The sequence below is a fragment of the Nothoprocta perdicaria genome, unplaced genomic scaffold (assembly GCF_003342845.1).
Source record: "Nothoprocta perdicaria isolate Ctin4 unplaced genomic scaffold, notPer1 scaffold_77, whole genome shotgun sequence".
NCBI classification, from domain to species: Eukaryota; Metazoa; Chordata; class Aves; order Tinamiformes; family Tinamidae; genus Nothoprocta; species Nothoprocta perdicaria.
In genome coordinates this window covers 2181195-2207791 of record NW_020456054.1, presented here as the reverse complement: position 1 = coordinate 2207791, position 26597 = coordinate 2181195, and the positions used below count along the sequence as shown (strand labels likewise).

The 26597-nt window shown below is 40.2% G+C and overlaps 2 protein-coding genes across 3 annotated transcripts in view; one reads left to right on the top strand and one right to left on the bottom strand.

Annotated features, from left to right (window-relative positions):
* Nucleotides 1-406: 406 nt before the first annotated feature.
* RNF138 (ring finger protein 138) lies at nucleotides 407-7668 on the bottom strand. Of its 2 annotated transcripts, XM_026051588.1 has the most exons (8): nucleotides 7660-7668; nucleotides 7420-7540; nucleotides 6332-6497; nucleotides 5190-5305; nucleotides 3650-3718; nucleotides 3076-3181; nucleotides 2180-2287; nucleotides 407-1201 (listed from the first exon to the last, which is right to left on the bottom strand). In XM_026051588.1, exons 2-8 carry the CDS (start codon nucleotides 7524-7526, stop codon nucleotides 1133-1135), a joined length of 741 nt encoding a protein of 246 aa, XP_025907373.1. In that variant the 5' UTR covers nucleotides 7527-7540; nucleotides 7660-7668; the 3' UTR covers nucleotides 407-1132. The 2 variants fall into 2 exon arrangements, with proteins under 2 accessions (XP_025907373.1, XP_025907372.1); XM_026051587.1 differs by lacking the exon at nucleotides 7660-7668 and having other exon boundaries at nucleotides 7420-7573.
* Nucleotides 7669-21989: 14321 nt separating this feature from the next.
* Nucleotides 21990-26597, top strand: part of TRAPPC8 (trafficking protein particle complex 8) — a 45151-nt gene continuing 40543 nt past the window's right edge. Inside the window, exon 1 of the mRNA XM_026051576.1 lies at nucleotides 21990-22146. Coding sequence (XP_025907361.1) covers nucleotides 21990-22146 — 157 coding nt within the window. The remainder of the gene's footprint in view (nucleotides 22147-26597) is intronic.

The following is a 26597-nucleotide window of genomic DNA, read 5'->3' as shown; positions in this document are numbered from 1 at the left end:
ATACTACTATTTTAGCAGTTACTTATATGTAGGAAAATCCCTAGATCTATTCTTCACCCACATAATACCCATTAAGAGTAACAGCTTGAACAGGGGTGATGATGATGCAGGATGAAGAGCCAATGCCAACAGAGTACACACTCAGAACAGGTTATTCTTACCATGGGTAGAGAATCTCCAAGCTCCATAAAAACCAGTCTGAAAAAAGATATTCCTACACACACACACACGCACACAGAAACTCACCACTGACTCTTTGGAGCTTTCTTTCCCCTTTCCTCCGTTAGTATTAGGGGAGGAAAAAAAAACTGAACAGTTTTTTAAAAAACAGATTTTTGATTTAAAATTGTAGAAATTTCATTTTACTGAGGGTCTTGCTGAGCATGTGGAAATATAGGATAGGAAACCAAAATATGAAGTTAAACATTTTAAGGTAAGTTTTTCTGTTCAGCTGTTTTTTCAGGCCTTTAGATGCAGTAGTTGTCCATGTTTCAAACAGTCTTACTGAAACAAAGAATGTTATATATTTCTATATTTGCATGTCATTTGACTTGTTCAGAACGAAGTTAAGTCAGGACAATTCTCTTCTTTGAGAGTTGGGAGCACAGGGAAACTTCTCATTCACTCATTTAGCATGCAAGTGTCCTATTCAGAACTACTGAGCTATAGAAAACAAATATTATGATTTTAGAAGCTGGATCCATTTACTTTCATTCACACAGTAATGATTCAAAAAAAAATCACCATCTCAGGGCTATCTTAGCAAACGGAAATTTAAATAGTGTAATAGAGCATCTTTGTATCAACTTCTAAAGATATTTTCAAAGTTGTCATTGCTGAACTGAAATATCTGGCATTAATAAAAAAGAAATTATATAACTAATAATAGAGTAGTAAAAGTTAAAGACAATCAAGACTGTGAAGTTTCAAAAAGGTCCCTATTACTACAAGGACAGATCGCAGTAAAAACATGAGATAAAATACTTAAGAAAATTCCTTATTAGTGGGGAAAAATTAAACCTGAAAACTACTTACTGAATTCCATTTTTATTAATATACATTTCATATTACCAACAGAATTCATGTAGTTTTTCCCCCTCAGATAATCAGTAGGTTGAAGGGAATCTACATTTCAAAAGTTCACATGACAGGATTCCTGAACCGCATTTTGGTACTGGGCTTCTTCATCAAGTTGAAGATTCTAAACAAAAACATCAAAAACAGATAAATATTGAAGATGCAGCATATTCCTTTGTTTACACTTCTCATATTTTTACATAGGATACAGTATGTAGATGAAGGCTCTCCATTTATACATTTATTAGACTACTGTCTATATTACACAGTTTCTTTTATTTAACCAAGTGCCAAGTGACAGAAGAAACGGGAGAAGAATCAGATGAGTGGAACAAGGCTCATTAAACAGAAAGGTCCATCTTCTCTCCCAGGCTCWATTACGTTACAGAACAGTCAGCTCAGGAGAACAGAACATGTCTTGCAATTCTTATAAGGGAGCTTCCAAGCAGCCATAACCTCTCCTATCAATAAAACAAAAGGCAATCCCCAGACAACAGTAACCATAGATTTCTAGAGGATACAGTGCTTAAAATGTGAAGGGAAACATCACTGCAGACGAGTGGTTAACCTTGCTGCTTTTGAAGAGCTATATTCCCAATTGTGAATACACCAGAAGACACTTTTTTAGTGCGATTCTGGCAGCCTCCCCAAATTGAATTCCACTCACCAGTTCTACATTCTCAAACACACAAGGCTGACTTGCCTTAGAGTCCAATCTCCTATACTGACCTCCAAGTTCTTCACTCCTTTACCACAGGGTATTGGACATAAAAAACATGTACATCCTCTGTACTTCCCTTAGGTACTGAGGGGCTGCCTATGCTTTACATACCATGTATCTGCCATAAAGCTCAAACAGGGTACCCTAGATCCTGTCAAATACTCTAGAAAGCACAACCATCTCCCTCCCAGCTTTCTGACCCTATACCCAAAATTAACTCATTGGTTTGACTTTCAATCCACCAAACCACTACATCTGTGTATGTAGTTTTACATTTATTCCAGGGTCATTTACTCTAAGTGGGCTTGAAAGAAGGCAACCAAAACAGTAATTTAATGCCACATTTAATTCCCACATGTCAAAGAAAAAAAAAAAACTTACCACAAATTCTCCGTAGTCAAATTGATGTCTTAGATTTAGATGGCTGACAAGATTTCTAGTAACCTGGTTAGCATCTGCCCAGGGAAGAGATACACAAATAGGACAGATCTAGATTTGGAAGATGAGGGGAAAGAGAGAATAAAAAGTTAATTGCAATACAAAATGCATTAAAAAAAAAAAGTTTCAAATATATTAGTATATCTRCTGGGTGTGGTAGATTATCACACCTGCGTAAGCACCTTTAGCCCATTCCTGTTGTTCTAAATGTAGAAGTGAAAGAGAATTTCCACCCTAGCTGGTGTTCGCATGAAGCTTCCTCTTTTTTTTTTTTTTTTACACAACTGTGTAAAAAGAACACACTACCCAACATCAAGTGAAAACAAAGCAAAACCCCAAAAAAGTGTTTTTTCTCCTCCAATCTTTTGATTTTTTAGTAACTATAGGCTTCATATGAAGCAACAGTTTGATTACAAACATGACTGTCTGGTAATTCAGATCTCTGATACTAACTGAAGAGGAAAAGTAAATGTCAAATTCAAAAAGTGAGTTTGCTTCAAGTCAAGATACAAAAATTTGAAGTCAAAAGATTGCTTCAAGTCAAATAAAACAAGACGCTTTAGAGCTATGGCTGACAAGCATTTTCAGATGAAAGTGACTCCTCAATGTAAACATGATGAATTAAGTAATTTCAGTCTCAGTGATCTTCCATAGTCCTACAGACCTAGTTAGAGGCTAGCTACTGCACGTGGTCTAAAATCATAGAATGCTCAAGGTTGGAAGGGACCTCAGAGGTCATCTAGTCCAACCCTCCTGCACACGCAGGGTCAATTCTCCCACCATTCCCTATAACTGAACAAAAGTTGTTTAAGAAGCATACACTAAGCAACTGTACTTACTACAGGAACTATCTGATAAAGGTGTCTATTATTACAGTGGTCCAGCAAGCGTTGTCTGGTAAAATTGGCTTCCTGACACAAGGGGCATTTGAACGTTGGATGTCCACTATAAACAGAAATACATACGATTATCAGCAAAGACTTTCAGAAGAAGTTAGAGAAGTGACAAGATAACAAAGGATTTATTTTTTCCCTTGATTTTGATAATAAACGTCCCCAAAGCCATTGTGATATTATAGCAGCACTGCTAGAGCTTGACTGCTACTTCTGAAGTAGAATTTTAAAGCAGAATTTAGTATTTGTATGTTTACATAGTCTTTTGAGACTGACTTCAGAAAATTCTTCTGCTCTTATTATAGCTCATGCCATTCTTATTTACCAGTAGTATCCTTCAGTTCAAACCCTTCAGTTTGAACTGCGAAAGAACTAAATTTGGTGCTGAGGAATCCAATTCTAATAGAGAAGAAACACTTTAAGCTAAAATTTGTAGTAACTTTTGATCAATTAGCAGAAATTTATAGTATGATTCACTAGGTCTATTTAAGTAATAGCTGTGGAAAAATAGGCAGCCTACCTTGTATCTCCTTGAAGCATCTGATCGTTTGCCCCCTCTCCATTATCAGATACTGTATCACTCCTGTTACTTTATATATAAAGAAAAAAAAAAAAAAGAAATTTACATTAGTAACAGGAAAATCCCCTGAGTTCCACAAAATTAAGGCAAAACATATAATGATAATTTACACATATTTTAACCTGTACCACTGTTCAAGCTGTTCTTTGAAATCAAGATACTTCTCAGCATTTAGTTACCATGGTGATTCTTAGTAAAATACTATACATTTTAATAGGCAAGTGATAGCTAATACAATGGATATATAACCAACAAGAACGATGGAGATTACAGACGCATAGCTTAAAAAGCATTATGAATTGTGTGCATTTCCTAAGTTTTTTTGATTTAGGACAGTGCAATAGTTGTTTACCTGCCATGCATTTATACAAGTCATTTACAACTTTGAACTCTTATCACGGTAAGTTTCTCTAAATTGTGTTGAGAATCTGCTATTTCTTAAACTAAGGGAAAGCAAATGGAAAGCAAACAGGAACACTTTAGAAAGTGAATTTGTCCATACAGGTACCTCCAGCTAAACCATAAATTGCTTGGGCATGCTGATAAACCTAAAAGTGTAAATATTTACAATCACAGATCTGATTAAGGACCTATACAGGAAGGCATTGTGATGTTACAAGAAGTTTGCTGGGGCATACTCAATGGGTAGCTATATGACAATATCAAGGTACTGCAGATAAACATCACAGCAACTAGCTCTGACAACGGCTTAAAATTCAATTTTCAGCACACTGTTGGGTTGAAAACCCAAGCATGCACAAATTCAGCCTTCCAAAACCAAAAAACAAACAAACAAAAAAAGCCAAGATAGCAACACATAACCAATAAAGTATAAGCTATATATAACAAAGCTCTATGAAACTTATGTAAAATAAGGTCTTCATAAAAACGAAGAAAAAAGGAATCCTAGAAATGTATCACTCAGAAAACATTGAGAATGAAACTCTTCAGCTTTATTGTCTGAAAACAAATGAGTAAGTGGCATTGGATTTTATGGTATATAACTTTCCGGATTTCGTTATACATTTCATTAAAGATCAGTTCAAGGTAGATTGAATCTGAAATCAAAAGTCTGCACAGTAGTGGTTTGCAACAGGATACCTGCTAAAACAGATTTAGGAAAGGGGAGGGAAGAGGACAAGAAGGGAACTTCCCTGGTGCTAAACACAATGAAATCTGTATTTCAAAGCAAGCTGCTCAAATGCTGTGAGGGCAAGAGACAAAACAAATAACACCAAAAAGAAGGTGGAAATATTATGCACTCTTTAGAAGAGTTCATAGAAGACACTCCAAACCATGGTCTGGAAAAGTTCTCTTCTGTATGCCAAGAGAGGAAGGATCTGGAAAAAACATCATTTGTTGACACACCAAAGTACAGACGATAATTATTGAAAGCATACCCTGGAAAATAAAACAATTTTAGGAAAGAAAAAATAAAAAGGAGGAAGACACTTTGCTATACATAAAACACCCTGATTACCTGTTCCCTGATGAATCTTGTGAAATCTGTAAGTTTGGTATAATAGAAGAAACACCGTATTCATCCTGATACTTCTTACATGTTTTATAATGCTGCCTCATCCATGAAAATCTAACCTGCAAACAAAATGCCAAATTACTGAAATTATACTAAGCAATCCAAGGATAGGAAGAAGTAAATCTGCCAACAGAAAACAATACATGCAGGGCACTTTTTAGATATCACATGAAGCAGAAACTAAGACTGATGTGTCTCCCTCTCTGGACGAACACTTCCTCTCCAAACAAGGAATTTTTAATTCCTTTTTCTGCTGCCTCTACCACTCTGTAAGAACAAAGAACACTAAACAGCCAAGCAGCAAACAGTTCTGCCTCAACAGAAAGAAAGAAGAGAGTAACATCTATTTGACTGAAAAGTCATGGAAACGTCACCTCCTGMAGATAAGGTAACTGATGAGCTACGGGGTGCAGGAAGGTAGGTTKGGAGTCTTCTCTAGGCTGTTCTTGCTTTGTGCAGGGACCTGTCTTTTTGCATTGGGAATGTTCTGAGAATATCCCTTATATATCAAGAATATAACTTGATGGGGCAGGGATAGAGCCAGTGACACAAGGCTGAGCTGCTCAGATCACCCAGAACACAGCTGTCCTGGACATGCCCCAAATGAGAATTTCACGTCCAGTGGCACTGTCAGGCAGTGCCTGTGTGTCTAGAAGACATCCGTACAACAACCCATCTTATTGATTTGCACCTAAAATCTACTCAAACTCTTTTGGGGGACCTGTTTTGTCCATCCTTCCAGTTTACTGATTTGTTATTGTTTCTTTCTCCCAGCTTTTCCATCCTCTGGGTGAGGTGAAACAAAGGAGCTTTGTTTTCAYTCATTTTTCTCATTGCTTTGGAGGAAACTTGACATTCCACTAAYCAACAGCAGGAAATGCTGTTGTAGACAAGCCACTATTCTCCTTCAGCTTATAGATATAAGTTGGTGAGGCCTGGTAGGCATTGCATGCCTAATACAAGCACAAACCACACCAAGCAAATTTTGCCAACTGCTATAGACTGTAAGGCAGGAAGTAAGTGCGTGCAGAATCAGGTCAAATAAAATAAATATTTACTCAATTGTTTATAAAGTTTTACTCTACCTGCTTTTCACAGCATCTACATCCCCCCGAAGCTTTCTTCATATTGTTTTCAACATCTAGAGCCCTTTTGGGATATGATCTTTCCTTTTTAGTCACACTCCCCCGGCAGAGAGGACAATGTGTTCCACTTTCTCTGATAGCTGTCAAGAAGCACTTCCTGCAAAACCTAAATTGAAAAGTTATCACAAATGCAGGTTAGCAAAGTGGAAAGAGCTGGATACTTTGTGTTTAAAGACAGCCGTGTGATAATTATGAAAAAAAAGCATATTAGAATAAAGGTTCTTTGAATGCAAAACCTTATAAAAATATAGGCAAAGGAAAATAGTAGCATTTATAAAGGCTTAATTCCCATACTGAAATCAGGGAACTTTGGCAGAGCATTTTAGGTAGATCTTATTATTTACTGTCTACTATTTCTAACCTGCATACCAGATTGATCATTAATGAGATATTAAACGGTGCAGCTGGCATGTGATCCTGCAAAATTTTTTATCAGCAACTCCTGTTTTTTGTCCTTGAGCAGAGCCAAAAATAATGCAAAGCTGCATTTAAGAGTTCCTGCCGACTTCAGTTTGGAAGCTTTTGCATTTCTCCTCACCAGTATGCAGACAGACCATTTTGTTTTCCTCAAGGCGTGTGCAAGAACAACTGCCAAAGCCATTAAAAAAAAAAAACAAGAACAAAAAGGTAAAAACTGGAGTTTGTAATTAAATGTTGCTCTGGGAAATAAAATCCTTTTTCACTGTGAGCACAGAAACTGAAAGAGAAAACAGCTGAACTATGGACGTTAAAAAAAAATCAGGAAGCTGTTAAGTAAAGTTAAAAATGCAAGTTTGGTTAGATTTGCAAGCTGTTTTCAAGCATGGTGATCWTTTACAGACCTGCCAGAGATAAGATATGGCTGCAGAAACACGTATATTTACATGATTAGTCCTCATCCACTACAAAAGAAAGGAGTGAATATGAAGATGAACGCGAGAATCAGCAGGACTTTGGCGGGAGCGCCGGGCCGGGCCGCGGCGGCGCAGGGGCCGTGCGGGCCGGGCCGGTGCCGCCGCGGGCCGGGCCGGGGGGTCCGGGATACCCACACGTGCTGGCAGTTGGCCGTCCTCACGGGCGTTTTGAACACCTCCTGGCACACGGGGCAGTAGAAGTCGTCCTCGCTGAAGCGCAACGCGGCGGCCTCCTCGGCCATGGCGGGCCGAGACACTGCGGGGGCGAGAAACGGCCGTAAATTCATGGCGAGGCGGCCGGCGGCGGGCGGCCGAAGATGGCGGGGGCAGCGGGCACCGCGCGCACGCCACGCCTCCCGCCCCGCCGCCCGCTACCTGGCGCCGCCGCCGCCGGGCGCCGCCGGGGCGCCTCGGGGCCGCTGCGAGGCCGCGCGCCGCGCTGCGCCCGGGCCCCGCCGCTCTCCCGGGGCGCAGGGGCGGGCCCGGGGCCCGGGGCGGGACCGCGTTGCCATGGCGAGCGCCTCCCGGCCCCGCGGCGCTGTTGTGACACCAGCGCCCGGCCGGCCCGGCCCGCTCCGCTGGGCTCGCGGCGAGGCCGCCCCTGCGCGGGGCGCGTTCCCAGCGGCAGGCGCAGCGAGCGCGGCGCGGCGCGGGCAGGAGGGCCCCGAGGCGGCGGGTTTGCCCGGGGAATCTGGCCCGGGCACCGCCGCTCCCCGCTGGGAAACGCAAATAAACGAATGGAAACGGGACTGACCGTGTGCGGGCTGCGCGGCAGCGCCTGCGCGGGCCGGAGGACGCACTTTTTTTCCACAATGAGGAATTATAATATTTACTCTAGTGATGTAATTATGTCATTGATTTTCTCTGACCGTAGAAGACTTTGGGCCTGCTAAGCACCTGTAGCGCTCCCACCCCCGTTGAGTGTGGCTCTTGGCAGATAAAAACTTGGATTCTGGTAATACTTGAAAAAGAAACAGCTCTCCCGTAGTGCAAGCTGGATACCCCATCCCCAACTACAAGATGCCCCTGTAATTCCTCCCTGAATGGGTAAATGCCTCGCTGCCTTCTTGCCTTGCTCAGAAATACGTTTGGTGGTTTTTTTGCCCATGTTGTCTGCAAATTTGCATTAATGTCGTTAGAAGGCCGGATTACAGAAGCCTCCGCTGACGCTGTAGCGTTTCCTTGCCCTGCTCTTGGGACACGAGGCCGCGTGGCCTTCGCCGGCCGCGTGGAGGGGACTGACGTACGGCGGTTTCCATCTCCTTTCAGTCACCTTGTGTGGCCTCAGGCCAGCGCCTTTATTTGCCACCTGTCCGATTTGTAAACTGGGAGCAGTTTTTAGTGATTATAGAGGGTTGYTAGTTACAACCTTTAGTTAATTATTGCAGGTAGAGCAGGCTAGGTGTTAAACACCGAGGTGTTAAACATAGTGAGGCAAGTCTTAAACAAAGGCTTAAGATTTATTACTAAAAGAACATGACAGGTCCATTTGAACTTTGTCGAGGAGACCACAATATTTATTGATTAGCAGGTTTTGGCAGGGGGAGAAGTTGTGCCGATGACCTCAAGGAAGTAAACTACGAACAGATGTGTGTGAAAGCATCCGTGCTGCTGCATGAACGTTATTGTAAATCTTGGTCCTTTAATAAAGCTATGACCTTGAAGTCAACAACTCATATGCCACCAAGCAATATATACAGCATGGTGCCAGCCCGGTAAATCTTGCGTAATTTTTGCCATCAAGATAGACAACATATAAAAAGAAATCAGACTGTTGAAATTTATTAAACGTGTTTATTTGTAGGAACACATTTTAAATCAGACTTCTTAGATGAAGTCAATGCCTGACCAACTTTTTATTCCCCATGAAAAGCATATTTATGCAATGAAATCTCAACAGTGGCAACTTGTAGAATCACTTATAAAATGTTGTGGTTTGCTGGGTGCAGCTGTACTGAAAAGGCACGTGTCGGATAGCCTGTGTGCAACTATTCTTGTAGCTGATTATTCAACACTAATGATCCTCCTGCAGGAACAGTGTGTCCACGTGGGAGTGGAGGGTATTTGGAGCTGTGTGGGAGCTGTCAGACCCAGGAGGGTGGAAGACGAAGGGATTAGGGATCGCTGTGTGCACTCATAGCACAAGGGTTGGAAGGTGCCGTATCCTCCTTTAGCCTTTAGTTGTTTGTATCATATGTATCCTTTAGATGTATCATCTCCTGCAGAGAATGTTTCCAGCCATGTACAGGATGGAAAAGCACATTAATTCCTGAGGCAGTAACTTACCAAGAAATACATTCCAAAAAATCCCAATAAAATTTGGATGTGCAAGGAGCCATAAACCCRACTATTAATGTATTAATCCATGCGGTCCTTTGACTTCTGAGAGAACATAATTTTTTAGTTACTCCAAAAATAAAACGTTCCCACAAGTCCTGCACTTTGGACCAGCTCTATCCATCTTTCTCATTGAGAAGTTTTCATTCAGGAACAGATCTTAACAAGGAAGGAGAGGGAATTTCCCAGCACATGAAACATGAAAGATTCCAGGTATTGTTCCTGTAGCCCCTACTTGTGTTAAAAAGAGTGCTGAAGGTAGCAGACAAACTGAACTAAATTCCACCGAAGTCTTTGCAACTCTTAATATACCTTTCAGAACAAAAGTGAGGAACCTGTTCCCTATGGGCCAGATAAAGCCTGCAGTAAGCATATGATTTCAAAACTTGCCCTAACAGTAGGGATGGTCACATTTTCTGTTATTGATGGATATCAGAAATATGCGTATTGATATACAGCTTACTGCAAGTTTTCCTGAGCCTACAGTAGCAATACTCCATGCCACTCCTTAGAAGGAAAAGAATTTGGTTTGCTGAGATTAGCAAATTTCTCAGATATGTGAAGAAATCAGGACTCTGGTGATTACACTCTGAAGTTGTTAGCAGGGGCAGCCACATACAAGCATTGTATCAGMCAGCTTTGTGGACATGTCTGATAATTAGCAAGTGTCAGAGACTCCCTCCAAGATAATACGAAGTACACGGAGGTGCTTTGATTTCTCTTAAGTTGCTCTAGCAAAAAATGTATAAAAGCTGCCTGTATTTTCCTCAAATCTTCCACTCCATGAAACAGGTTCCAGGGACCCTCAGAAGCAGAATGTGGAAGCATGTCYGGCTGCATGTCAGTATGCAACACACGGCTTGTTCACAAAGTCTTTATTTTGCAAAATAAAGGCTTTGAGGTCCAAATAACTATCTTGGTCAATGTTTAGTTCAAATAAATATGTTTATTGTATCTTTTAAATTAGGAGACTACACGGTCTCCAAGTAGATGTGACTAGTTGGTCAGGTGGCTTATATTTAGGAATCCAAGGGAACATACAAGCAAAAAGACTGATACAATAACTATGTGGCTGTTGTCCAAAGAGGGGAAAAAAAAAAAAAAAAAAAAAAGGTCAAATCTACTAGCTGGAATATCATCAAATGTTACAGCTTTGCTACTAAAGCTGGGATCTGCAAGGCCTCTGCCAAGTGAAAAAGCAATTCCAAGAAATTGGTAAGTATGACTTCTTTCTAGTTGCCCTGTGATTCAAGTATGGGTTTGCAAACATATAAAGCTTCATCAGTGTACCAAAAATAATTATGTTTGGAAGTAATTGCAGATAAATTCAGCAATGTGTGTTTTGTTCTTTTCTGAGTAGATAAGGCATAAATGGTTCTCTGATCCAGTTATCACGTGGCTTGGTCTAGATAAGGGAATACTTACCTCTGAGAATGTTTTAGCCACTTCAGTACTCTGGTTTTAGCAATAAGCAGATTGGATTAGCAGTTACTGCAGCTGCTTTGAAAGCTTKTTGTCGGTTAGGGATATGATGGATGAGCCCTGGTGAATCTTCCTGTAGACACCTAAGACATGACTGCCCTTTGCTATCCAAGCACAAGTGCAGAGGCCCAGTGCTAATAGGATGGGAGAGCCTTCCTTTGCATTAAATTACCGCTCTTCATCAAGTCAAGCGGTAGGGATGTGGAGGGTCCCAAGCTGCAGGAAGGACAGGAAGGGACAGAAGGGAGGTCATGCTCTGCGTGGCAGCTGCTCCCGCTGCTGTGAGCGCGACCCACAGTCAGCACCGCACCAGGGTGAGCACAGCGGAGCCKGCTAGCGGGGAGGTTGCAAAAACCCTTAAACCTCTACGGTAAATCTGCATTCTCTGTCCTTCTGCCAAACGCCGAGGCTCTGCAGCAGAGCTGGCAGGAGCTGGCTTGTGTCCACAAATCCAGCCRCACATAAATGCAAAATGTAGCTTAAATAAACTGATGACTTAACACCGAAACAGACAGGGAGCAGGGACATGTTCTGTTTTGCAGGCTCTGCATGGAGATTTAAATGCAGCTTTTACACATGAATCACTGGGCAGCTGGGCAGTCCCTCCAGCCAGCCAGTGCAGGCCATGCCAGCACGGGTCCGGTGTCACTCGCGTCCCCTGTCCCAGCCTCCAGGCCAGCAAGGGGCATCGCACGCTTGTCTTGAGCTGCGCCCAGTTGGGCAGTTTAGTGCCAATCGCCTTCTCTACTGGTTAAGCTCAAACGCCAACCGCTGCCCCAGAGCTCACAGGCCCCCACGGCAGCCCYGGCACAGGAATGGAGCTGGGAGCTGCGGCAAAGGCCAGGAATGGAGCTGGGAGTTGGCGTCATGCAGAATGCAATCAAACTGCAAATCAGACAGGAGGAGTATTTTGCAGTTGCTTCTTGCAAGTAAAGTGCAAAGAGAGTACAGCCAAGGCCCAACATACTCCCTGTCCAAGGATAAATTCCAAATTGTTATACATGATTTGCTCACAGGCAGGATTTAACTTGGATTATTCTGTACTTCATACAGAGTTGAAAAGGTTTCCTTCTTCCCCAGACAGGCAGAGCACCCTGCGCRCAGTTCACAGACGCTTTCTGAGAGCCCTCCCCTTTTTAATGACACAAAGTATAAATGCAGATTACCCTTRGACGGTTGGTTTGCTTTCACCATAAAATTGTCAGTAGCAGGAAAAAAAGAAAAAAAGAAGATATAAGGGATATAAGAATAGATGAAGACTATTTCCACCCAATCAGCTATATTTACTAAGGACAAACTTAAAGTGGTACATAAACACCTGAAAAATTCAGGTGGACAAAATAAAGGCTAAGCACCTCAGGGTGTTGTCCCTGGACATTGCTAGGCCCTATATTCCTCTTTCCGTGTTGCCTCCAAACYATTCACTGAAATCTCTAGGTAAAGGCTGTATATATATCTCTCAAGGCCAATTAAAGTTAATAGTTAAATAATAATAACAGAGTTAATAGTTCTTGAAGATACTGAAAGTTTTGTATAATTCAATGAGGAATCAACATCTTAAGACCCATTAAATAGTTGCATTTTTAAACATCCATATGTGGATATTACACGGACCAGGAGTACAGTATCATGAAGACTGGTGTGTAGTTTTATATCTCAGTATATGTGTGTGTATCCAAGGTATTTTCAAAGTATTTTCTTTAACTTAATGTTTTTACAGTTCAAATTCAAGTATGACTCACTTGCAAGTAAGAAATAGAAAGGGAAATGCAGTAGATTTGGCAACTCCAAAGTATCTGCAGGCTTGGTATTTTTCAGTTTCCATTTCGTTTGCAGAAAAAACAGTCATCTGTCAATGTGATTTTCTTGGAAATTTCCATCACAGATCTGTTTCTGGAGGAAGATAGGACCATTTTTCTGGGCTCATACTAAGYAGTGATGATCCTCTCTGGTGAATAATTAAATGTAAACAGGGTTTTTTTTTTGGTCATATTAGTAACTTGCCAAATCAAAATGTAATGAAAACAGAAGGATAGCAATATTTTCTGTGCACTTATTATTTGCTCTTCTGTTCACCTACTGCTGAATAATAAAATTAAATGTAAGAAGAATTGTATTTCATTTTTGGCAAAAACATCAAAAAAGCATGCATTTCTATGGGAACTGTAGCAAAATTTGACCTAGGATATTTGAGGTCTTGCAAGTCAAAATCAAGTCAATATATTTCCCTTTGTCAGTTACTATTTTTCTTTAGAATCCACTATAAGTCAAGAAAAATTGTAGTGCCAGGCAGCTGTCTGAATATACCTGTGTTACATTCGGTATCACTTGGGTAAGCTTTAGATCTCGGTTATACCCACTCGAGTTCAATTTCAATCATTGCACTAATAATATATTGTCATAAAATGTCATTAGCCACTGTAAGGTAATTAAGTATAAAGGCTATGCAAGAAAATCAATCAGTGACTAAAACTATTTTTTCTGGTAAATCACACTTGTGTTCCATTACAACCTGCCTTAATGTAAATATGATTAATRTATGGAAAACATTACTCATAAAAGCAACTAAAGCACTAAAAAGCAACTAAAAGCAACTAAAAAAAGCAGGAAAAAGCAAAAAACAAACAAACAAACAAAATCCCACCCAAAACAAGGTAAGCGACTGTCATGTAGAAATAAAAAGGGCATTGTCACAGATGGTTTTATGTAGAATGGAAGTCTCCTATGGACAGTGGTAAAACTGCATTAGATTTTTTTTGTAATGATTAATAATTCTTTTCTTCTCTCAAGTATGTTGCATTTACTTTGACCTGCCTGTGATCAGTAAAGTTACTCTGGTCACAACCAATTATATCAATTAAACACAGATAGGGAACWGGGCTCAATCAGTATCTTGTACATGTGAACTGGTTTATGAGTGAGCATTCAGGTATGTTTATGTATTTATTTTTAGGTATACATATACTAATATATGGTCTGCATCTGCTAGAATGCAGAAAAACTGAAAATATATGAGAAGAGAAACTTAAAGTACACTCATGAAAAATTTTGTGTATCAAAAGACTATTAGATGACAAGTGTTCCATGGTATTTTAAATGCTCAACAACTTTTATTAAAAKCTCTTTGGAGAAAAGGAAGGAAAGAAATTAGTTAGAAATAGATAGCAATCAGAACAAAAATATGGTAGTAAAAATTACCAAGCAAAGCCAAAGAAAATTCAAGCCTAGTAGAACTAAAGACAACAGAAGGAATTTTAAGGTATAAATAAACAGAGAGTAGCAAAGGCTCACTACTTGATTGATAGAAAAGTGCTAATCATACAAAGAAGAAGTGTTCGAGTCAGTTATGGTATTTAGTTAAAAGCAAAACAATGCATTCATATCTGATCAGTGTAACAGATAATTTTCCAGCCCATAATGACAAGGTGAATATTAAAGCAAATTTATTAGGAATTAATATTTTAAAAGAGAAGGCAGAGAGAGCCATCAGCTGGGAATGTTGAAAATGTTGTCTGGAAGATTTTCTGTCTTGGTGATAATTATTGTTAATATTCTAAGCACACTGTGGAAATCCAAAAGTGGACTCAAGCAACAAGGCTGCTCTGTATATAGAACAYATATAGATGATGGCTATAACTAAACATAGTTATATGATGGTTGGTATAATATAATCAATAAGAAAATATAAAAAATAAGTTCAGTGAATAAAAATATATTAATGCTCATTAATATGGATTTAGAAATAGACCTTARTAAGCTGAACTCAGTTCTCTAATGAACTTACAAATGTAATTCATATTGGTAACTGTTCAAAACTAGACTTCTGTAAAGACTACTCAGYACCTCATTGTCTTTAACTAAAATAAATAAAACAGATAATATTAATAGACACATGAGAAAGAGGAAATGCTAAATGACAGACCTTGCAAAACAGTATCATTAAGTAAAACCATACATACCTGATCTTGAGAAATATTKTTAAAGAATAATCTGGAAACAAATATAAAATCATCAAGTGACTATATCTGCAGATGTCCAAGCTCTGATGAAATGTTAAGTCATGAAGACAAGACATCATACAATGTGATTTGGATTCTGCTATAAACTTGAACCATTCAAGGAAAATGCTTTCTAATACAGCTCATACAACTTAGAATAATAATAAGAACAATAATGATAATAATATCATAATATTCTTCCAGAACAGTAAGTAGTGACTGAAAAGAGATGAACAGCAGGGTGCGCAAACAGCCTGAACCTCCCTGGTAGCGCTGCCATCAGTGAATTCTATTGGCGTAGCAATTAGGATGTATTTAGTGAATTAGATGCATTGCTCTAATAGCAGGAAAAGTGAGGGAATTTCTGTGCAACTCATGTGAAACAATAATTTCTTAGTTGGGAGAAGGAATTAAAACTTTTGGCATAGCTATTGCTTATCTGAGTGTTGTGCACTTTCTACACTGTTTTGAAAGAAATATCTGCATTGTGCCATTGGCAGAATTAGGGATCTATTGATTCATAATACACAGGCTTTTGATACTCAGAAATAAAAATCTGATACACGCATTTCAGCACGTCAGGGATGGTTTTGTGGGTGCCGTATGTTGCTTATGTGGCTTCCTTTGAAAGGGCTGGTCTCATCTCCTACCCTGAGACACTGCACCTTTCCTTAAGTTGTGCAGCTTTGGGCAGCTGGTAAGCTGGACCTTCGAGGTGGTCTAACTGAAAACTAGCATTTAAAAAAACAGGGTTRATTTTCAGCTGTGCTCCTTCATTGGTCCAGCTGACTGGGTAACCACTTGAGAAACAGTGCTAAATCAAGCAGGGTAGGCAGTGGCACAAAGAAGCACAAAGATGTGGTGGAGAGCAGTTGGGGAAGGAGGAGTTGCCCCTTGTGTCAGCAATCAAGGCTGGCCACATGGTTGAATGAATCACTTGTGAACCTGCTCCTTAAGTGGACATCCACATAGCGCTTCCTGGGATACTCCCAGTAATTATCTTGATGGTTGATTTTATTCTGGAAGTATTAGAAATGAAAGAATTATTAAACTGGTAAAACTCTTAAATTTTACAAGCTATTTGGACTATTTCAGGCTTTCCACAAACTCTCCAGCCACTTCAAATTCTCTTAACTAGAACTAGAATGATAAAATGTTCCAAGAAAATATTTCTTGCCTACCATTTGAATACAGAAAGATAGATATTGAAATCTGTATTTCTCACTCCTCTGTCTGCCTGTGGAGTGATAGAAGAATTGCATCTGTTGTGAATGTTTAAGTAAATTTGAGATGGCATGGTTACTTAGTTGCTTATAACATTTTAAAATACGTTTTGCAGTGAAAATCCTCAATCTAACAAAGGACTGAATTTCTTCAAGTGGTGAGGAAAAGGGTTTTTTTTTAATTAGCCTCTCTTTCTCTTTTGCACTGTGATGAAAAGAAAGTTGTTTGTGGAATGATTAAGGGAAGATTCTAGTCATACAAAACACAGGAAATCTCAAAAATCTCAAACTGATTTTTTCCCTGGAGTAATCTCTGGTGAACAATAGAAAACTTTGACGCTATCATCCCTAGGCATTTCACTATTATTATTATTATATGACTTTACACAATGTAGCACTTATTTAACTAAAAAAACAGGAAAATACTTTGTGAAATAGTAAGATATTGATTGGTAAAGGGCAATCTACTTTTGGGGTCATTTTCTTCTTCTTCTTCTTATATGTGCAATAGTAATTACTGGAAAACTAGAAAAGCAGAACCTGCAATGCTACTGTTGTAGAATGAATTATGTTTCAGGATTAGGATGAATTATGTTGTAGGGTGATTCACCTTGTTTAAAGCTGAGTAGAACAGATGTCCCCTGTATCTTGGAAACTTATCAGTAGACCTGGCAGTTAGCATTCCTTAACCAAGGACAACTTGGAGCTGCTCATTAAAATCAGGATTTTTTTTTACACATTGCACTCGTTTAAATCAAGACTTTTTTTTTTACACATTGCCAACGTGGCAAGAAATCCCAGGGTCCATGTATTCTTAGGTGAACTGTCTTTATTACAATAGTAAAAATCATAACCATAGGTCATAAAGACCCTTGCCCAGGAGAAGATCTTTCTGCTAAGCATGAGTAATGGTGGGCATGACGAGTAAGCAATACTATAACTGTATGCAAATTACTAAGCAATCAGTGTAAGAGGGATGTACTTGGGAAGTTACTGAGTGTGTAAATACAGTTTGGAAAGTCAGGACCGGAGTGTGTGTGAAAGTGACACATAGGAGCGTGTACACATTGGGCAGCAAATCTGCTTTTCAGACAACACTATCTCCAGAAAATCCATCTGAAAACAATAATGTGACATCATTCCTTTTTAACTGAAAAGATGAGAACATTTCCTATTGAAATATCTTTGAAAGTTCCTTTACATTAAGCACAATGACATTAAACTTAAATTGTTGAAATTTAGCTGAATAACAAAGAAAAAGGTAAATCAAGTATCTCATATCTTTCAACAACTTTGATTGCATGGGTGTGCAGGTATTTTCACCTTCTCTATGAATGCAAGTAAGTATGCTAGAAATACAGTAACCTAGTGTTAAATGAGTATCAAACCAAATTATACTTAAAAGTTATTGCCTGTAACTGAAACAAATGATTGCTGCTAAATGCTGCCGTTCTGCTGTCTGTTGGTAGTAGAAGCAGTGTGTCAAATTTATTTTGTGTCTKTGTAAGGCTGGCAAAAATACAGGACTTTCCTCAAGAGAAAGTAAGAATATTTTTCTTCAAATTCAGCCCTACCAAGGTGTATCTGTGGAGCTGTTACCTTCCAAATGATGGGCAGGGGACTTAATGATGATAACGGCTCCTGACAGGCTAAAGTCATGAGCATGGAAAGAAACAAATCCTCACTGCTTCCTTTCCTTCCATTTCACCTCGATGTCTACATCATTTGTAGTGTCTGTGTCCTATGTCTATGTCCTATAAACTCAGTGATGTAGGAGAAGGTCCTTGACCATCCTAATCCACAGCCTCCTGTTGCAGGCGTGCTGGGTGTGTGCTCAAAACCCCAGCTGCTGCCCCAGTGCTTGGCCATGGTGCGGGGTGTCAATAGCACCATCTACTGCAGTCACTGCACCCACAGGCTCAGCAATGACAGCAGCAGGAGTTTTGCCACGCCAGGAAAGGAAAACAAAAATAAAATCACATCTGCTTGACCTCATGCTGCCACTGGAGCTGCGAGATGGTGATAGATGTGCTGGCAAAATTGTCTTGTAATGAAGCGCGATGAAGTTATTTATGCGAAGTAGACTTGGGTGCATTGTTTTTCATACACGAGATAGTATGATGATTTAAGTAAAGCTTTGGTAAACTAAACAAAAAGGTAGCTTCCAGTCAAACATTAAGTATTTTGCTATACGGCATAGCATACAAAAGAAAATTTTATGTTAGACAGAAATACTCTATATTTTCATAAACATGGTAAGGAAAATGGATTAATTTCCTCTAAATTACAGAGAATTTTGATGTGACTTTACCCCAGGTGAACAGCTGCAGTATGTTCGTGATTACATTAGTGAAAGGTTTGAAATCAGTAATCTCCATGTAAATGTATTTTCACACTCCCATCTGCTACCACATTTTAACTTATTTGTTTATTGTCTTGGGAGATGTTTTTTTTTTTCTTTACTTCGCTTAAATTTAACCCCAACAACTGACGGTTATACTCAGTGAAATCAGAGTGGAATTTAAGGAATTCAACTTGTTTTAATTAGTACTTTCATTTATTTCTTTATACTTCAGTGTATGTATTGCATAACCATATCTTGACTAATACTCRTGGTAAATACTTGCCTGCCTCTATCTACATTTCTGCGCTGCATGCTACCCATATGCATCCACTGGGACCTGTATATATATATTTTTGTGCACTGTGACCATTGTGGGATTGGTTCATATACTTGAGGCCTGTGGCAGAGCTCTTACTGCCCTGTTGCGTCCATCTTCTTTCAGGGCTGGTTATTCCCTGTCTTTTGAAAAAATATGAGTCCCATTTGGGCAACGCTCGGAGGCTGCTCGGACACTGCAGCTATCTGTCCTTGCTGCTTGCTAGTGCCAAGTCATTGATTTGGGACAAGACGAATGGTTTCTGCTTCTAGCTTGTATTTATTTATTTATTTATTTATTATTTTTAACCAAAGTGGATGTCTTGCACGCTGCTGCAGGGCACTTCAAGAGCTCTTCCTGATCTGTGGGAGGCAGTGAAACTCGGAGGGCAAATCATGCGTGGCAGAGTGCAGAGGCTGTGGCAGCAGCTGGTTGCCCAGAGCAGTGATTCTGGGGCAGAAGAGYGAACATGGGTGATCACATTATCCAGGAGACCTGAGAGGGCCACACACAGGACTGAAAGCCGAGTATTCTGCCTGCTGGAGGACTTACTGCAAGACACCAAGCTAGTGTAAGCATGCAGCGAAGTTTAACTTGCAACTATTTGTGCATATTGCCTCTTCAGTTTGGTTTATTGAAAAAAAAAAGATAAGTATGCAGCCTTTTGTATAATTTCAGCTAAATCTTAAAAYCCTCAAGTTATTAGCATTCAAGTTATTCTTGTTTTCTTAAAAAATTGAAGTTATGCTTGTATGTTTTACTGTCGAAAATATGTAACTCTGTAACTCTGTAAAAAAAAAGCACTAAACAAACTCACAAAATTGGCATTTRAGTTTGCAGTTAACTTTACATTAAGTTTGCAATTGGGAGCATATTTTTTAAACTCTGGACATATTTTTCTGTCTTGATGACTTTTTTTTATTCTGATCTGTTGAAGACACTCCCTCTTACTATTTGGTTTCTATTTCTCTATTCATTTCCAAACTCGCCTGTCTCACCGTATACTACACAGCATCTGGTTTCTTTTCTTCTATTCTCCTCCTGTTTCTTTTGATCCATCTCTTCCTTAAAAAACAAGAAAAAAAGTATTCTCAGTTAAATCATTCGGCTAAATCATAAATCATAAATTCTAAATTCTTGTTCATTCTACCTACAGGAAGACTGTGAAGCTTTAAAAGCAAAATACTGTGCACAAGTTGCCTGGCTTGGGAATGATGCAAATAATTACCAATGATATAATATATCCCTTCTAATGTATCTTCTGGCTTGTAAGCAATGTTATTTGAATCGTCTTTTACTACACTATTTTTAGCAACAAATCTGGGATACAACACCCTGAGTTGCAGTGTTTTTTAAAGATGGGGTTGCTTATCTCTCATTAGTAGGGCAGACAAGTCAGAGCCTGAATCAAGAATTCTGGCTCATGGGAAAACACTAACTTGACTTACTGTAACACAAATCAGCAGATTGTGGAGTTACACAAAACCAGCATGAAGGAAACGGTCCTTTGAATGAAGTCATATTGGAAGAGAATTTTCATTATTTTAGAAGTAAAATCTAACACAATTTCTAATCCTGGGTAAAGAGAAAGTGTGTACAAGGTGCTTTCCCACACTGAAAAATATACTTGAGCCCACAAATGCAGTTTCAGAGTGAACAGTTACTCTGATAAGAAAATATTTGCATGAAAATATCTATGTGAAAGCAACAAAATAACTTTTGATATGACATTCTGTCTTGGCTACTAACAATCCCCAAAGTGATATACTGCCTGATAGGAGAGCAACAAGTAAATAGAAACTCAATCTCTTCCACATAAAATTTGTTAGGGAGGGCATTTTTTTTCTTTTAAAATGATGACATTCTGATTCTGCAGCTTCTACCATAAAAAGACCTCATCTTCCTTTTGCTTTCTAAATTATCTTATACATGATAATTTTCCAGGGAAAATAGCTGTGCATAAACAGTAGCGCTGGCAGAGGAGCAGCGGAGCAGCTTGGCTTCTTGCCACTTTCTAGTCTTGTTTACAAGCTCCATCCTGAGGACTGTCCTTGAGAGCATACTAAAACCTCATCCTACTACGGTACCCAGTGGGAACATAATCAAAATTTACTCGATTTTCATGGCCACTGATCATCATGGTTGCCTTCTATCTGTGTCATCCACCCCCYGGGGCCACAAATGCAAAACCTGGGCCTTGTGTAATACCACGCCTTAATGGGCAAGTCTGAAAAAAGGAAGCGATATTTTGTGCTACAGAAATACAAACAATTCTTCATTTTTAACCACTATGACYTTTTTATTTTAATCCCAAAATGTTMTAGTGGCAGTTCTGCACTAAGAAAAACAGAACTGCCASTGCTGAGCATGGCTCTGCAAAGGCTGCATGACAGGGCGCCTTCCCCTCTTCTCACACCTACAATAATCAGCCTTAAGTCAATAATAACCATTTATTTCCCTTGACAACTCGCATAGCTGCTGTCGCACTATGTATGACCCACCCCCGCAGGCCTGCTCAGCCTGGTGGTGGGGCGCAAGAGGAGCGGGACCAAGCGGCGCCTTCCCCGTGGGCTCCGCAGCGMGGTGCCCAACACAAGGTGGGCAGGAGGATGGCGGTGGGCAGGCGGATGACGGTTGGCAGCAGCTCCCCCTCCCTCAGAGGGYCCTAACGACCCGGGGGTGSGCGCGTGCGCGCCTCGCCCCGCCCCAACGGCCGCCTCGCCCCGACACGCCCCGCCCCAACGGCCGCCGCGGCCCCRCCCCGGCGCCCAATCACATGAGCGGGCGCGGGGGCTGCTGGGAGCGGGTGCTACCTGGGGGCTTGGCGTAGCGCGACATGGCGGCGGGCGGGCGTTGAGCGGGCGAGGCGAAGGCGGCGCCAGGGGGAAGCGGCGGCCGACGCGGGAGCCGAGCGGAGGYCGTGGCGGCGGGCGGGCAGGCGGCGGGGCAGGCAGGCAGGAGAGGAAGGTGGCGGGCCCGGCCGGGGCCCCCGGGCGGCGGCAAAGATGGCCCAGTGCGTGCAGTCGGTGCAGGAGTTCATCCAGGACTCGTTCGTGCCCTTGGTGGCCGCGCTGTGCAGCGAGGAGGCGGAGCAGCTCACCCGCAAGAACAACCTCAGCTTCGCCGAGCTCGTGAAGCCCTTCTGCCGCCTCACCTCGGAAGGTCGGTGCCGGCCGCCGGGCCGCTTGTTTACGTGGGCGCGGGGAGGGCGGCGCCGCTACCGCCCTCCGGCCCGGCCCGGGCGGCGAGGSGGGCTCTGGGCCTGCCGGGACCGCGGCCGCCCGGAGAGGGGACGGCGGGCGGCAGCTCCCTGCCGTGGTCTGGAGTCGGGTCGGGGCCCTGCGGCCTCTGCGGAGGCCGCCGGGGCTGTCTGAGGTGACTGGTAAGTCACCCAAGTCACTCTGATTGCATTCGATCTTCTCCCCTCCCCGCGGAGCCCTGGGCTCCAGGCTGTGCTTGGGGACATTGCAGAAGGCTGAAGGGAAAGGTGTCATGTGGCTCTTTGCCTCCCAATTGCTTATACTTGTATACATACACTTTAAAGTATAGTACTTTCTTGGGATTTTCTTTTTTCTTTTTTTTTCCTCTTCATATTTGTATTTCCATTAAGGCTGCTAAAGAAACCAGTCACTGGAAGGGCAAGTAATCTCTTACAGTGTTAACTGTAATTTCAGCTACAAGACCTACCTTCTCTCCCATGTAGCTCTATTAAATGTGTTTTTGTTTTTCCTTTGTGTAAGACTTGTGCAAACAAAAAGAGAGGAACAAGCTGCTTAGGTGGCATAGAGATAAAATGGCTATGTAAAATACTAGCAAAACTGGAAGATAACAGCTTTAGAGAAGCTGTAAGGTTCTTTCACTGTAATAATTACTATTCTGCATGCTGCTTTAATGAGTAGTATTTAGGCCTTTTTTTGTTGTTTTTGTAACAGAAGTGCAGAACAATCCTACAAAACATCCGTGCGATAGTATTTGTCAGATTTGGCTTCTGGCAAGTGCTCAGCTCAGAGATTTGTCTCTTATGATGTTATATTGAGGAAACATTGCAAGAAATTAAGCTTGCACTGTCACTTCAGATGAATTTTTGTATTGCTGTTTAAGGGAATGAGGTCAACTTAAAAGCTGGTATGTGTTGAAATCTGTCTTAATTCTGCTACAAGTCTTAGTAACCTATAAATAATACTTAACCATAACTTGTTTATAAGTGTTTTTTCCCCCTCTGTTCTTTAGCAGCATTCATGAGCTACATGAGAATGCAGCASAAATGAAGATCAAAATCCAGTACCACAAGTTCTTGAGATTCTCAGATTACCAAAACATATCTTTGGATTCTTTACCAAAAAGAAAGAGGAAAAAAAAAAAAAAAAAAGCCTTAAAAATTCATTTACTCAGCATAACCAGGTAGTCAATTTAGAATGAATATTACATTCTGAGGAGTATTTACTCTGTTGCTTAGTTGCAACTATTTTTCTTCATTGTAACAGTTAAGGAACCTGAAGCATCCTCAATGTTTCCGGTGTGCCTTAATATAACTTGCTTATAAACAAAATTACTCTTCATCCCCATATACAACTTTATAGAGGAGTTACTGCTAAAGATCAGGCCCTCTGCTTCTGTACAACATGAGATTTTGATCTGACTTCTTGGGAGACTGTTACAATCTGTGAATTTTTATATTATTATGTAGAATGGCATTACCATTTGATTTCAGTAAGTTCCCTGTAATGTCTATTTCTGTAACTTTTCTTCTGTATGTTCAGCTTGACTGCAGTTCTGCACTTAGAGTGTGATCACTTCTAGTTGCATGAAAAATAAGTTACTGTTCGTTGTAAATAACTTCTTGTCATGAAAGCCAGTGTGCTTGAGGGTAGGTGAGGCAGTAGAAGGCATTTGGTTTAGGCAGAAGGATAGATCAGTGCTTCTTTTTAAGTTTGTATAATGGCAAACAACTTTGGATAGCTCCAGAATTTGTGGAGTTTTATGATAGGGAGATTTAGCTTATCACAGTGTGTTCAAGCATATTTGCAGTATCCTACATATTTACAATATCAGAGCAAATAACAAAATCAAAACAAATAACAAAAATTTACCATATCAGCAAGTGCARGCATCATTATATCYACAATAATAGTGAGTGAAACTGTTAATTGTATCTCCTGCCAAAGGCCCTGGAATCATAGAATAGATTCTTAAAATGGTTACAGGGGTTTAGTCAGACTTGTTGCTAACTTTCTTTTTTGTGATGTATAAACTGTCTGATTAAAAGGAAGAAAGGAATGAATAATAATCTGTTTTTTTTTTTCTTTTTGGACAACAGGATGTATGTAAATATACATTCATCTGTATAGTCTGCCCATCTGTGGTGTGGTTTTGTGAACTGATACTCYTGTCTTCTGGAATACCTCACTGAGTTCTTAATGCGAATCACAGAATGGTTGAGTTGGAAAATTGGATTAATTTGTATATAATGTACTTAACAGCTAGCTGTCTCATGTACCCATGCAAAACTTCAAATTATAGAGGAGTTGAGGCATGGCATGTGATTTGAGGAGTTCTGTCACCTCTTTGCTACTAAACTTTTATGGGAAAACTGTACTGTAATCAGAATCAAATCTAGCATTTAGCTTGTCAGCTAACTAAATAGAGCATTTTCCCAAGTATACTGGTCTGGAGGAACAGTGTAGTTCTGAAGCAAATCAAACTGATGTGCAAAACAGCTGATGTACCGAAGCTAAAACTCAAAGCTTTGCACTGTGCACCAATTATCCTCTACCCTCCAACAGAGATGTAAAGGCCCAGTTTGCTTTGAACAATCTGGCAGTCCGGAGACTGATTATGTTTAGTCTCAAGTAGAGTCCCATAACAGAGTATATAATACAGGTGTTTGGTCCTCTGCACCCTATAGTTAATCTCAAGATGAACTTTTGTCTGTTAATTTCTTATCCTTAGTGAACCGAAAATACTTGTGCAAGATGGCAAGTTGTGGTGGTAGAATGTTTTGAGCAAAAGTGTAAGGTGTTCATTGCTGTAACTTCTAACATTTTTGACTTTAAGGAGTTGCTTTCGGTTGTTAAAGGAGAAGTTACTAAAAAGTCATTTTCATGTCATTTTTGAGTCAATTTTGACTGCTTTTGAACCAAATGTTTTCATATTATTAAAAAAAAAGACAGTCATATAGTTTATACTTTAAATGTTGAACTTAAATAGTTTTCCAGCAGCTATTTATTTGAACTTAGTTTGCTGTTAGGGTTTCCTTGTGTATGAGTAGTTTGGCACGAGTCCCAGAGTGATGTGGGATCGCTTTATCTCTTGATGTGAAAGATAATGTTCTATTTTACATTACTCCTTCCATTCTTGGCAGAGTATTTTCCGAAATAATCTTGTGGATGCTTTAAGGAAATATGTAGCTGCAGTAGGGCAAGACCATTAGGGGATACAGAGTATGTCCTTTATATCAGTCCTTACTTCTTGCAGCGAATGCCATGAACTGGATATCGTCTGTGTCCTTTATGGCTGTGTGGAAGCTCTGCATTATTCATGGCTATTCTGTTTTACAAGAGTCAGCATGATGAGTCTTTTTTTTTCTTTTTTTTTTTTTTAATAGCTACACTGATAAATTTCATTTTCTTCTTCTAAAAAGCTTTTGACTATCCTTGGCTGTTTGTTCCTGCCACTTGCTGCTTTAGCATTTGGTAATCTGGTGATTGTTTGGTCCTAGGAWTGATCAATCTGGTTAAGATGATTAGATGAAAATAATACTCTTTTTTTGTTGTTGTTGTTGTTTGGGATGACTTTTCTGCTAGATGTACCAAAATGAATCCCTTAAATTGGACCTGCACAATTGCTCTGCTCTGTGTTGAGAGCTTATGATGTGGCTCCAGTTCAAGGAACTGATGTGGCTAAAAGTTATTTTGGGGTTATTTTTGGCAAAACCATCTCTCTGAACTGCTTCACTAAATTCTACTGTGAATTTCAGTGCTGTCTGAAAGGTTGGGAGTGTTTTACCCTCCTTAGGCTCAGGAACAGTGGGATGCAAGTGTCACCTGCCTTAACATCTAAAACTGGACACTACRTATAGTCTCATCTGTGTGGTTCTTCTGAAAAGTTTTGAAACTCTTCCATCTTGGAGACGGAAGACTTGATTTCAGAATCATGGTGTAGATGTAAATCCTGTGTTTAGCTGCAAGACTAGGAGAAGAACAAGAATCTTCTTTTGTGCTGTGTTTTTTTTATGCCTTACTTCAGTGTACAGAAGTTTGTGAATCAGAAGTGGTCTAGAGCTGGCTACTGGGCATGTGATCCTACAAACTAGCTTAGGTAGGCAAACCCACTACCTCTTGCTTGTGCTTATCACCTGGCTTATTTGATGGTGTTTATGGTTTGAAATGGAAAAAATAATCTGAAAAATTGCAGAGTATATCCAGTGTTGCAACTTGTGTGATATCTTTTGGGGAATTCTTATAACAGTTCTTAAATCTAAGGTGGTAATATCTGTAGTATTAAAAATGAGTAAATGCACATTTTGATGATGTAATCCTATGTCATCTCTGTTTACTGACTGCTATTATGTCCTGGAATTTTCTGTCACACTCTTTGGAATAGTGGCAAGTGCA